Raw genomic sequence first — 13784 nt, forward strand, 5'->3', positions numbered from 1 at the left:
TATTATATTATATGTCTTTTACTGGATGAAGGCGAGTGCAGACTAGTTTCAGGCCCTATTTTGTTATCAGGATCTTAGTGTACGTTTTGTATTTCATGTTTGGCATGAAGCAAATGTACCTGTATCATCTTGACCTTTGACCTTTATTATATTAACCTTTGAACTTTATTATATTTCTTTGATTGAATGAAGGCGAGTGCAGACTGGTCTCTGGTCCACTGTTATCAGGATCTTAGCAAACGGTTAGCACTGGCTTTGAAGCATGAAGAGAAGAGATGTGGTTACCTGTCTCATCAAGCTGTCATCATGGTCAGAGCAGAAGACGAGGTCGCAGGTCAACCTGAAGGTATAGTATCTTCTCTGTAATCATAGTCAAGCCTTTGATTACACAGAATTCACAAATCCCTATATAGGTCGGTATTTTGAAGTCAGGTTTAGCTTAGACCATGGTCTAACTCTATGCTAAAATTATGGAATGCCAAATCTCATTTATTCTTCTGAAACAGTTAAGAATGATTTGAGAGAAAAATAAGCTGTTACATTGAAATTCTAGTGTTAGAGATTTATGCCACAATTGGCTATCCATAGTTAAATCACAACTTTACACCAAAGTTTAGATTAAACCCAACTTCAGAATACGGGCCTGTAGAGTTTAAAATAAACGTCAGGACCCCATGTACAATAGGCAGTTAAAAGAACTTTCTATCAATAATGATTGGAATTGGACAAATATTTAGTCACCTGGCAGCTAATTTGTGTATGGATTTATCAATTATATTGGCAAGGTGGGCGATTGTGGTGATTAAATTGCAAATTTAGAAGGAAAAATACACACCATCTAATGCACTTTTGAGTTCGAAATTGGTAAAAATTTATACTGGAGTCACAATTGCTAATCAAATTTTGATCCAATGAATATTGATTCATAATTAAACATCAATTATCATTTAGATGAGTTTGACAATTAAGAGATTCTTAAATCTCAGAAAATATGACGTTGACAATTTCTTTTTTTTTTAAATTGATTATTTGATTTAATTGAATGATATTTTAGTAATGAATGGCACCACTTCTCTTATATTTTTCCTTCCTGACTAGACTGTAAGGAATCACCGTTTCATCTCATGTTACAAAGAAGCAAACTCACTCAGGATCTAAGAGATGTCTATGAAGGGTAAGAAGGACACTTCACATTGGCCTGTATTCTGAAGTCAGGTTTAAAGTTGTGGTTCAACTATGGATAGCCAATAGTGGCATAAATCTCTAACAGTAGAATTTCAGTGTATCAGCACATTTATTCTCTCAAATCACTCTTAACTGTTTTGGAAGGGTAAATAATATAGCTTTCTTCACCATTCACAAGTTAGGAAAGAACACAGTAAACATAAGAAACATACAATGAACGGAAAATTTTGACATTTTTGGCTTTCCGTAATTTTATCACAGAGTTAGACTATGGTCTAAGTTAAACATGACTTCAAAGTACGGGCCATTGTGTTATATTGTTATCAATGGGTAATTCCAAGTTTGATGTTGGTTCGGGGGAGTGTTTCTTGAAGTATCTTGTCACTGATTTTCACTGAATACTTTGCCGTGAGCCAATCACATGCAAGGATTTTGGTAGCTTATAACAATAGTCAGTGAAAATCAGTGACTATTTGACTGATGTAATACTACACTTTGCCCTGTAAACATAAAGCTTAGCGATTGATTGTGGGACTGATTTTCATGGTTGGTCATACCCAATAATCAATGCATTCAATTGTAAAAATCAATCCCATGTTCAATCACTAAGCTTTTATTTACAGGGCTGGTGTGTGTGTAAAAGCTCAATTCAGATTGTTCCCTCTAGCTCCAAAATCTAATCTTAGTTGAACGATCCAGACCAAAATATTGACAGCTTAACAATGAGTGAGATTCGTCTTTAATAGGACAAGCTTTGTTTTACGTTTTGTGCTCTGCTGACATCAACATCAAAAGGTCAAAACTGAACTGCAAATCACCCAGTGTTGCCCCTCATCCTCTATCTGGCTCCATTCTTCCTCTCTCCTCCTCCCCCCCCCTCCTCACCCACCCAACCCTGATGACTGAGACAGTTTGAAGATTGTATGTTCATACACTAATGTTTTTTTGATGCAAATTAATAATATTGTTGATACGTCCAACATAAAGGCCGGTTTTGGTAATGATCTCCAAATGACATCAAACAGAATCCAATAAATACCAAGTGTTGTGTAAGTATGAAGAAAAAATCAAATGATTGTGGTAGTAAAAGGTGATATTACTGAGAAACAAGCGAATTAACCATGTCATTTATCCAGATGTCGGGTCTTTTTCCAAGATATGATTTGGCCCACATGTGCTTGTGCTTATCTGTGTTTGCGATCTTAGTGATTGTGTTTCAGCTTATATTTCATGTTTTCACAGGTTTGGGTATTAACTTGGGTTTATGTGCACTGTAAATGAACCTGGTGGGTGTTTCATAGAGCTGTTTGTAAGTTAAAAATTACTTTAAAACGACTGGTGAACCTTTTTTGTGGTAAATGGTATACACTATATACCAAAACATTCATTGGCGATGGTTTGGAGCGTCATAAAGGATCACCAGTTGTTCTTAAAGTCACTTTTAACTTACAAACAGCTTTATGAAACACCCACCAGGTGGGTGTTTTATAAAGTTGTGTGTAAGTTACGAATGATGTTCCGCACAACTGGTAGCCCTTTCGTGTGCCAAGTGATACATCCCTATGTAGCTGAATTAGCACCTAAGAATGCGTTCCAGTCGTACGTGAAGTTGTGTGTAAGTTTACAACCAGCTTTATGAAACACCCACCAGATCTAGATCTGCAATGATATAGTTATAATTTACAATTAACCTTGATTGTAGAGACTTTCTCATGAGACCATTGCTTTGTGCATCCTCATTTGATTTAACTAGTAATTTGTATTAATCCGATATTTGATGTTTTGTTTTCAGTCTGCATAAGAATGGAATAGCAAGGGTTTACATCAATAATTGGATAGAAGTGAGCTTTTGTCTGCCTCATAAAGTACACAATGTTTCTGAGGTTATTACTATCAAGGTGAGTTGGTGTCTATGAATGGAATTTCATTTATTTTCACAAAAATCCTGTTGCTTATGCCTGTCCTAACTGGGATGGGGAGGGAGCTTTGTGATAACATAATGGGTTATATAGAATTGAATTCATTTCAGTGGATTGAAGCCTTCTATGACAAAGTTTCGTAAGAAGATTGTGGTCAAAGCATGAACCATAATATCAGTGGCTTTATGAGAGTAACAATTTACTTGTGTTTGTAATGACATAAACTTGAATATGACGGTTTAAGTGCTATTAACACTGCATTACCGGGGAATAATTTTCCTAGTATTCATTCCACTGCTAAACAAAAAGTCGTTTGTGAAGCAGATTTTTACATAGGGCTGTACAGAATAGTTGAAAGCTTTTCTCCTATCGTGGCTAAAAATGTTAATCAAAAGTTGTTAAGAAAAAATGTTTGCTTTTTACATTGAAATGTCTGTTTACCTAGCATAATGGCATTGAGAAGAGCCTTGGCGCTATCAGACCATATCATGCCATGCTCTTATTGGAGGATCCAAACACGTTGAGGGCTTCCTTGCCTCGAGATTGCTCTCCAGCTCTTCATAGAATTATTCATATTGCCACGCCCTTGAAACGACTTCAACAACTCTCGCAAGATGCTGATCTAGCTCTCTCACAGGTAAGCATCAAAGTTATGACTACAGGTGAGTGTTTCATAAAGCTGTTCTTAAGTTACGAGCGACTTTAAGAACAACTGGTGAACCTTTCTTACGCTAAATAATCACCAATCAACATTTAATGGTGAATATCATTTACCACAAGAAAGGATCACCAGTAGTTCTTCAATTCTTTCATTAGTCGTACGATCAGCTTTATGAAACGACCCCAAGGTCAATCGCCATTTGTCTAATCCTGCTTCTTCTAATCCATGTGTCCTATCCAGGATTGTGTACTAGTAATCCCACTTGGTCTAATCTCACTTGGTTTAATCCCACCAGGTCAAATCTCACTTGGTTTAATATCACTTGGTCTAATCTCGCTTGGTTTAATCTTACATGTTCTAATCTAAAAATCTTACTTGTTCTATTCCTGCATGGTCGAATCTTCCAATCTTACTTGATCTAATGATCATACATGGCCTAATCCCACCTGGTATCAACACTTTTGTCTGATATTACATAGTAAAATGTTCTATACTTAGTCTAATCCTAAATTGCCTAATCTCACTTGTCCTAAATGGCATGATGTAATCCCACTTTTTCTAATTCAGCTAAAGTTCATTCAATAAAAATAGCAGTGAATTTGAAACAATCTTTACAATATTGTGATGTAAGTGAAAAATTATGAATAGATGCAGGATATAGGAGGATTATCCAAAATATTTCAGTACTGATAATAATGTGATAGACAAATGAATAAATACATTTGTTCCAGCCTAACTTCACTTTTCTTTTTGTATTTGCTTTGAGCATCTCTAGGTTTATATATACATGTTCTCCTACTGATGAACTACTAAGTTTATTTTGATTATTATTTTGATTATCTTTATCTCAGGTATTTCAGCTTGTGGGCCATCTTGTCTATTGGGGTAAAGCTACAGTCATTTACCCTATCTGTGGAAGTAATGTCTACATTCTTTCACCCAATTCACCTACATCTCCGTAAGTTAAGATTGCTGTCCAATATGTGGGGACATAATCTGTATTTACAAAGGAATCGTCAATGTGATTGATATTTTTAACATGACTTTATTTATAGTTCAACAACATTGCTCATCTTTGATATAATTACAGTACCCTTGATAGTTATTTCAATACATTTCCAGGAGGGCATGTCAGAAAGCTGTTTGTAAGTCATGCATTAATACTCTATACATGAATGGTAACCCTTTCTCTTGCTAAATGCTTTTTGCCTTTGTAGCTGACTTTGCACCTAAGAACATGTTCCAGTCAGGCATGATTCACATTTATGAGACACCACCCTGATATATCATGTAATGGGTGATTTCAAGTTCGGTGTTGGTGGTGGACTGGTGATGGTGGTGTTAGAGGCACAGTTTGGACTGCTTCCCCTTGCTTCATAATCTAGTCTGAATTTATAAAAATTATTGAGATCACATTAATTATTGACACCTCAGCACTAGTGAAATTCGTCCCTGTACCTGTTGCATTGTAAGTTTGGTGCTATGCTGACATTAAAACTGAAGTAACACCAACACCAATAGGTCAACACCAAACTTGAAATCACCCAGTGTCTACAAAATGATTATACATGAGTTACTCTCATAATGTATTTAAAACAAGTTACATTATTCTACTCTGGAAGACGGACAGTCAACCTGCCTGAAACGTAGAGTAACCTCTCTTCACTTTATCCTGCTACTAAAACCAGCGCTAATCAAGCCATATTCAGCTCATCTCATCTGGTTTACAGTCCTTTTCAGGACTTCACTCACTTTCAAGAAAATAATACCTCTAATTTCCTCTTTTCATCCTTTCTCTTTCCATTTCAATTTTTCTGCCTGTATTTCCTTTCCCTTCTTCATATTACACACGGTGAACCGTAAACCTCCACGTTACATTATTCTATACTTTAATGATATTAGTAATGGATTGCAGAAATTACATTTCTTTATACACATTTCCATGATATAGTTGGTATTCCTTATGCCACTAGCAATATATGGCACATTCCGTGATTAGTATTAAGAAATAAAACATTTTAATCATGATCACTATAAAAAAGCAGATAGCAGTTCAGAAGCAATCAGAACCATGTCGAAATTCCATTTATCAGGTAGGGCTGTGATGAAAAAAGTATTAATAATTCATTATTGACTATCATTTTTAGTGGGACTCCCCTGGATGTGGAATTCCGAATGAAGTTTGGCGAATCCTTGATCAAAGTTCTAGCTGATTTCTCACTTCCATTACCATTGAGTGATCATAGGAATAGATTGGCTGAGAGAGAGGTATCTATTTTTAGGTCTTATCTATGTAGTCCTGGTGGTAGTGGGATGTGTTCTTCACTGGCAGAGATATTCTGGCCTGGGTTTGGCTAAAATATCAGTCATAATACTTAATCTATTAAAGAGAAATGAAAGTAATTACAGTGAACACTAATGTCATGTGAAAGTTTTAAAACCAAGGTTGAATATCACTACATCATCTGAGATCTAGATCTGGTACAGTTACAATAACTGAACTTTGTGAAATCAAGAAATCCAAGCTAAAGAAAGATCACATTGAATATCGTCAACACAAATAGCCACATGTGGGTAATTTAATGCTAGTTTTGTTTTTCTTACAGGATCCCTCTGCCCAGTTTACAATGTTGGTTACAATGTTGGTTTTTTAGGTGGCTGGTCCCATTTTGTATGTTTTTATGAATGTAAATAAATAAATTAATGAAATATCATTTGATTCATGATTTACAGAGACCAGAGGGTGAGCTGATCAGAATTGTCATGTGGCTTCTCCAAAAAAGATTATTGATCCAGGTAAAAGTTATATCATTAGTCCAGATAGTTTTGATTCCCTAATCCATGTGGAATATACAATCACAATTTCCTGAGAGGTTCATGATGCATGAAGCCATTACCTATAAACGAATTGTAATTTCAAAACTATACAAGCTGTTTGTGGTATAGTAAAGAAAACGTAGTAGTTTGGGGTGTTTGGAGATGGAGACAGTAGCTGGTTACAATAGACAGTTTAACAGGAGTCTAGATCCTCATGGATCAATTAATGACAAAATGTGATTATTGTGTTTGAGCTAAAATCACTATTGAACCACAAGCAAAACAATACTAATCCATACTGTAATCTACCACTATCCGCCAACTGATACACTGCCATTTGTACACATGCATGTGAAGGACGCTGGATCACAGCAAAAGCATGGAAGGATTTTGACACCAAAGCCGCTACATTTTCCATGCTACACTATATACCACACAGAGCCCATATACTTTTGTATACCGAATGATCACCTTTTAATAATAATAATACTAAAAATGGTATATTTACCCAAGGAAGCCACTTCACTTCTGAAAACTGTTCTCTCAACGGGCCATGGTATTACTATTACCCTAGCTTTAGCTGAGCTGCCTAGGTGTTCAAGCATTTAATGAAGTTCTTCCTACTGGGTACCCATTCACCTCACCTGGGTTTAGTTGAATGCAGCACAATGTGTGTCTATTTCTTGCCAAGGGAAAATGTGACATGGCTTGGAATTGAACCCGTGTCCCTCAGATATAATAATGAGAGTCATAACCACTAGACTACGACACCCCCACAATTATACACCTATATGGATAAGGTTGGTAGTGTTATGAAACAGGCCCTTGGGCCATTTTGAAGGGGCCTAGTTGACCCAATACTCATTCATGTTTTCATCATGTATTTGACGGATTTAATGTTTTTTCAGCTTCACACCTATGTATTCATCATCACCAACCCAACACTCGCCAAGAAGTCTTCTAGCGATGATCTAGAGAGGGAAGTATCCACTCCACCATCGGAATCATCACCAGTCACTAGAGGGCGCAATACTCCTCAAGGGTCAGGCAGCGGCCAGGGAAGTGGACTTGGAGAAAATCTATCATGTATGTATTGATCAGTGTTCCATTGATCATTCTAAAAATATTGTTTATTTCTATAGCATGCCTATTGTGGGCCTGTGTATTCCTTGTATACTCTACAGTGCTTTTCGGTGTATCTATAATATTGAAACTCTGGCTGTAGCTCAGCTGCTATGTAGGCAATTATTTGATTAAATAAGCGATTGTAATTCCTGAATAATTATACATTATAGTACCAAAAGTTTGGGTTATTTATAGTTGATTTCATTTTTCAAATAGTTGATAATACCAGTATAAAATTACTTCTAGTTGTGATAATTACACGTAGCTGATGCATATTTATTTCTATTTTCATCCATTGCTACTATTTTTGTATCCTAGTCATATAATACATACAAGTCATAAAGCTGATATATCAAAGGACATTATCGAAGAGCATTGGAATTATTCTATTTGAGATATCATGTAAATAATTTTCTAATTAAATTGTTTCATCAAATGAATAAGGAAACATGGTATAGTGGCGAGAAAGAATTAGTAGGATAATGAGTGATTTTGAGCAAATAATCATTTGTACTATTAACATTTCTTTGTAAGATACAGTGACTTTCATCTTTATAATTGCTATTATCAATATTATGACATCTCAGTTGACTCAGATGAATACAGTGTGAGCACAGGCTTTGCTAGCTTTGATTCCTACTCAACGGAAGAAGGGCGTGGTCATCCGAGACGGAAGGTACTTGACATGTTGACAGAACATCTTACCAAGGAAGAGAAAGCCAGTGTTCTTGCCATACCTCATGCTAACAATCCTGAAGATATAAAACTATTTGCAAGGTATATAAAACTGTTGATTATGATGTCTGCAAAAACTATGCTAGAACATGCAGTGTTTTCGTAAGAAGAAAAAGCCAACTTTGATTTGCTCCTTGTCATGGCTACATGTACATATATACTCTCAATATAGGATTTTGAAATTTTTGGTATAAAAGATGCAAGGCCAGTGAAATTAGATTTGTGAAATGGCATGTGGCAGGAATGCTCCCCAGGGAGTAGAGATGGTGCTTTAAGCAAGTGAAACTACAATTGAATCAAATGGCAGAGGTGGTAATATATCTGTAAAGCAATAGATGTAGTGTATTAATAAAAGCATTATTGTTGAGACAAGAAAACTTAATTTTAATCTCTTCTGATTGATCTGTTGCAGGATCTGTCCATACTTGAGAGGGATGCACCACCTTGAAGAGATAATGTACTACGAGAATGTCAATCGCTCTCAGCTCTATGCCTTGCTTGAGAAGTTTAGAGAGGTCCTGGTGACGTGTTCACACCAAGACGCAGCCAGTGTTCAGTACAAGGAATTCTTATGATCAGGATATTACTCAACAATTTTGGATAAGGTTAGAGATGTTATGGTGATCTGTTGGTACAAGTGAGATCATCAGGCACTCTTCAGTGCTACATCAACGCATTGCTGATGAAATTACAGAGATGTGATGATGAGGCGTTCACACAAAGATTCAGCCAGTGTTCACACAAGGAAGTGTGATGATCAGGACAACTCGTTGCCATTCAGGACAGGGTAAGAGAGGTTGCAGTGAGGTGTTCACACCAAGATGCAGCCAGCATTCACACAAGGAGATCGTAAGATCAGGGCATCTCATTGCTATACATGATAGGACTACGGACATCATGATGGGTTCACACTTACATGCAGCTAGTGTTTGGTATTACAAATTATCTCAAACATGTCATCTTTTATCTTCCTCAAAGGGGTATACTAGTTTATGTCATGATGTGTTTATACTGAGATGCAGATAGTGTTTAGTAAAAAAAATTCTCATGAACATGGCATCTTTTTACCATCCTCAAATGGGGGTACATATGTCCTGATGTACTCACACTAAGATGCAGCTAGTGTTTGGTAAAACAAATTCTTATAAACATGGCATCTTTCATGGCATCTTACATGACATGTTCATGAAAAGGACCATTCTATCATGTAGGATGTATTGAAAGAAGTTTTAGATTTAATAATTAATAGTTCACACCAAAAGGCAACCATTATTCAGTATAAAGAGTACAAATGATCAGAAGAGCTATATAGTGGTGTCCTGGGGAAAATCCAAGCACCATTATTGATTGGAAATAAGCTTGTGTAAGCATGACTTGTTCACTGATAACATAAAGACAATTAATTACAGACCATTTTGAGGAACAGAAATAGTCAGCATGATTTCATCAAAATTTTGTCAGCATAAAAGGAATAGACTTTACATCTGCATAAGTGGTTCTTACATAAGTTCAATAAAGTAGGTCTAGGTTATATTTTCCAACCAGGGTCCCATAACACAAAGGTTAGCGATTCAACGTACGCTTGATTTTTACGATTGATTGTACATTGTAGTCAATGCAATCAATCGTTAAAAAAAAAAGTTCTACGATGATTATTAACATTTGTGTTATTGGTCCCTGATTATGCTAAACATATTCACCTGTAAAACAGAGTATTCTGGTCCCAAGAGATTAGACTAAGGCAGAGTTACCTGTATTTAAAGATAATGATGCCAATTATGGGAAAGTTTCAAAATTCTGCCAATCAGAAATGATGTCAAGCATATACTGTAGGTCAACCCATGAATCTGTAAATCGCCAAAGTAAAGTAATATTCCGACCATGAAATTCATAGCATGTGTTTTTAACATTTTCTCAGCTGAATTTCACCTCATTCAAACGGTTTCACATGTAAAGGATGTGGCTTATAGTGATTAGATAAAGCCAAATTCACCTACATGTATATGTTTCACATGCAGCGCTCGAGATGAAGACAAATAGGATCTCCATGATGTGTAGCAAGTTGGGTATCTTTGCATTCAGTTCCTCACCCATTATGACATCCTTCCCTGCTCTGTGCTGCTTTGCTCTAGGAAGACCTGTACTTGGCCTTCTGCCACTCGTACATTATGTTCTCAAGCTCACACTTATGCTGCTGCAAGATTGTAGCGAAGTGCCTGCATGTGAAGTCAACTGCAGTGTTCCCGTAGGTTTCCATTTCCTTCCTAGTTTGCAGCCACTGGCCGGTGGTCAAGATATTTGTGGCGGAAATGTTACAACTGACTGGCTATCACAGATATTTTGTGGGAGGGACTTTCAATGTTATATGTGAAGTCAATCTCATCTGTCATTTTCAGCGTTGTGCTCTTTAGCTTAATGAATTTATCTTTTCCTATAATTTTTTTAGGAGGGTGAAAAGAAACAAAAATGTGACCTTCTGGATGACCATCGATATGGGCCTTTCGCTGGATGCGTGATGATCACGATCCTGATAACTTGCTCTATGGGCATTGCAGGAATGTCTTTCAACATCATACCTGTGCTTGTATCAGCATTTGGTGCAAGTATGTTGTAGTGGAGGGTGTGAGTGTTGGGCATGATCCTTCAGATCCTTTAACCATCTTGAATTAACAATGACACTGAGTTCATTATTCATCCAGAGTTCCCATTCTTTGCTTGTCGATGTAATCCCAGCTATTGTAATCTTGAAATTGTAACCTTAGAGAGAAACCTGTTACCACCGATACCTTTAATCCTTCCAGTTGTTTATTGTTAAAGTGTTTCTGCATATTGACCACACTCCCAATGTGCCTAAAATGACCTAGGAAAGAGGAAAGGTAGAAGGCATGACAAGGCTGTCTGGATATCCATTCCGAGAATTTCTTTCAGGAGGGAGATAGGAACAGAACTGTTCATGGAGTACTGGGTTTTCATCAGTACCTTCAATCTTAAATACTCTATCCACAATATGATGTAATAGATATTTTGCTTTCGAGTACTTGTGCCTGACCGCCCTGCTTACAATGTAGATGCCTGTGCACTGGTGCAGGGTGTACCGTACATTAATTGCCTAACATTGGGCCTTAAATGAATAAAAGAATAAAAATAAATATGAAATAGGTATGCTCACTTGTCCTCTTATATCACACAAAGCTTGTGCAACAGTGTGAATACACCTGCTGACTGTAGAAACATCTTCACTATGGTTGGTTTCTATCTCGTCGAGAATGAAACCCTTGACAAAGAGGTTATTAAGTGCTATGCATACCTGAAGATTCTTTGATAAGGAATTACTCTGACCTGTTTTTCTCTCTAGCTCCTGATTATTAAGCATGTTGGCTATCCTGATTACTTCATTTTTCCTGAACCTGTACTTTTTTTTGAACTGTTTATCTGTGAAATTGACCAAGGGATCCACTCACGAGTCGGGGACTCGCCGATGGTTGGCCTCAGCCGTTTTGATGAAATTGTGAGGAGTCGCGTTCAATTTGAAATATTGTGCATCCTCAGGAATCTTACATAAGTTGTTCTTGATTTGCAATCAATTGCAAAGCTTACACTTGATTGATCAATGTACACTGTAGACTGCTGCATCCATGTCTTTCTGTCTCTTCTCGTCAGTGTCATTCATAATGTGCATGCCATTTTGTCTCCATTGTGGCCCTTTGTTTTCCCGTGCATGCCTCACATCTTCCCCAAGTTTGGAATAAAACAAAGTTGATTTTCCTGATATACACTTTCTTCTCAGTCCTAGGCCTGCATTATTTCCTGAAGATCCCTATAACAAAACAAAAAGAATGTTGAAGATGGGAACTCGTCAATATGTAGTTGATGAACATGTTATTGAAGTTTTCTGTTTGACAGTATATCTGGATGTTGTGTGTGGTATACATAAATGATAATCTGAATGCATGTATTAAGTGGAGCGCACCCCTAACCCAAACAAAATTTAAAAAACAGCAGGCAAGAAAATGACACTGAATGTTGGACATCGTATGGCCAGTACAAAAATGGAAATCTGGGTATCTTGAAGGGGGAAAAACAACATTTAACCAGAGCTTAACTCAAAACGAATGTAAACTGTTTAATTTGAGTGTAATAAGAGAGTAGGATAAATACTTTATTCACCCTTTTCTAATAAACAGGTGATTTGGAAGAAAACGTTTCACAGGGTTCAGTGAGCAATACCCTAATTATATATACTGACCCCATTGATCTTATAACATTGGGGTTAACATGACTAGGAAATGCATTAAGACACATATTGGATGAATAATTAAGATAAAACTGAACAAGAAGCAGATCCATGTTTACTCATCTAAATTTAGAAGAAAAAATATTAAGAGATGGCATTAAAGAAAGGCTTAAAATTGGCAAGTAGCGAATGTAGAGGGTGCGGTTTGTCTTATAATAAAACACAAATATGGTAATCAAATATGCAAGGAGCACTGATGATTTTGTATCACTTTTTTTTTTCATGACGAATTCAAAGGCAATAAAACTGTGTTGCTGGCAAGTGATCGGGCTGATAATGAAGATTTGTCTGAAGCATAAGTAGGAAATAAATGTATCTTGGTTGTCAGTCTTTGACTTTCTTTGGTTTCACTTTGACTTTCAGTAACTATAGTTCCCTCATTAATTGATCCATTTCCTCAGTGATAAGCCTTGATGACATATGTTTTGGCTCTCCAATAGCCAATGAGATTGATCTCGCCGGTGTTGTACATGTTCTGAAGACGAGTTATTCTCCGCTCAAGACGTCTCCATTTCCTTCTCCTGATGGGCTGGAGCACCCCAATTCTTGCTTGTTGCAGCCGCACTCTCTCCTTTCGTTCGTCATCTTTAAGATGCCGGATGATAATCCATAGAGATGGATGATTTACCCCAACAGCTCGATTTCATTTTAGATGAAATGCTGAAATCCAATTAAATTCAAGTAACATTTATTTCTTTTTCTAAATACATCATACAACTATTAAAATAAATGAACTTTGATGCCATGTTCACCTGGCATGCATCCCAAGCCTTGGAATATATCCTCATATTTTTCCTCCACGTTGGTCCTCATGGCTTGTACCCTCTTGATTAGGTTGAGACTTTGACATGCCTTCAGTCCCAACACCAGCTGTACTTCACTGTCAACCACCTGAAATTCTATGTTGTAGAATTTTCTCTTGTATGTGCATACAAGCTCAGTTTTTCCTGCTGGAATTACCTTGTGCTTCGACACATGCAATATTAGTCTTGCGTTGGACCTCGGTGCTTGTAGCCTCTTTTGCACTACCTTGGGTATAACATTGCAT

The 13784-nt window shown here is 36.8% G+C and overlaps 1 protein-coding gene across 1 annotated transcript in view; it reads left to right on the forward strand.

Moving 5' to 3' along the window:
• Nucleotides 1-12809, forward strand: part of LOC129270567 (GATOR1 complex protein NPRL3-like) — a 17366-nt gene extending 4557 nt beyond the window's left edge. The window contains exons 5-14 of the mRNA XM_064105980.1: nucleotides 193-346; nucleotides 1099-1174; nucleotides 2978-3083; nucleotides 3550-3741; nucleotides 4617-4723; nucleotides 5913-6033; nucleotides 6499-6561; nucleotides 7491-7668; nucleotides 8295-8484; nucleotides 8855-12809. Coding sequence (XP_063962050.1) covers nucleotides 193-346; nucleotides 1099-1174; nucleotides 2978-3083; nucleotides 3550-3741; nucleotides 4617-4723; nucleotides 5913-6033; nucleotides 6499-6561; nucleotides 7491-7668; nucleotides 8295-8484; nucleotides 8855-9017 — 1350 coding nt within the window. The 3' untranslated portion in view covers nucleotides 9018-12809. The remainder of the gene's footprint in view (nucleotides 1-192; nucleotides 347-1098; nucleotides 1175-2977; nucleotides 3084-3549; nucleotides 3742-4616; nucleotides 4724-5912; nucleotides 6034-6498; nucleotides 6562-7490; nucleotides 7669-8294; nucleotides 8485-8854) is intronic.
• The last annotated feature ends 975 nt before the right edge of the window (nucleotides 12810-13784 follow it).

Source organism: Lytechinus pictus, chromosome 10 (genome assembly GCF_037042905.1).
Source record: "Lytechinus pictus isolate F3 Inbred chromosome 10, Lp3.0, whole genome shotgun sequence".
In the NCBI taxonomy this organism is placed as follows: domain Eukaryota; kingdom Metazoa; phylum Echinodermata; class Echinoidea; order Temnopleuroida; family Toxopneustidae; genus Lytechinus; species Lytechinus pictus.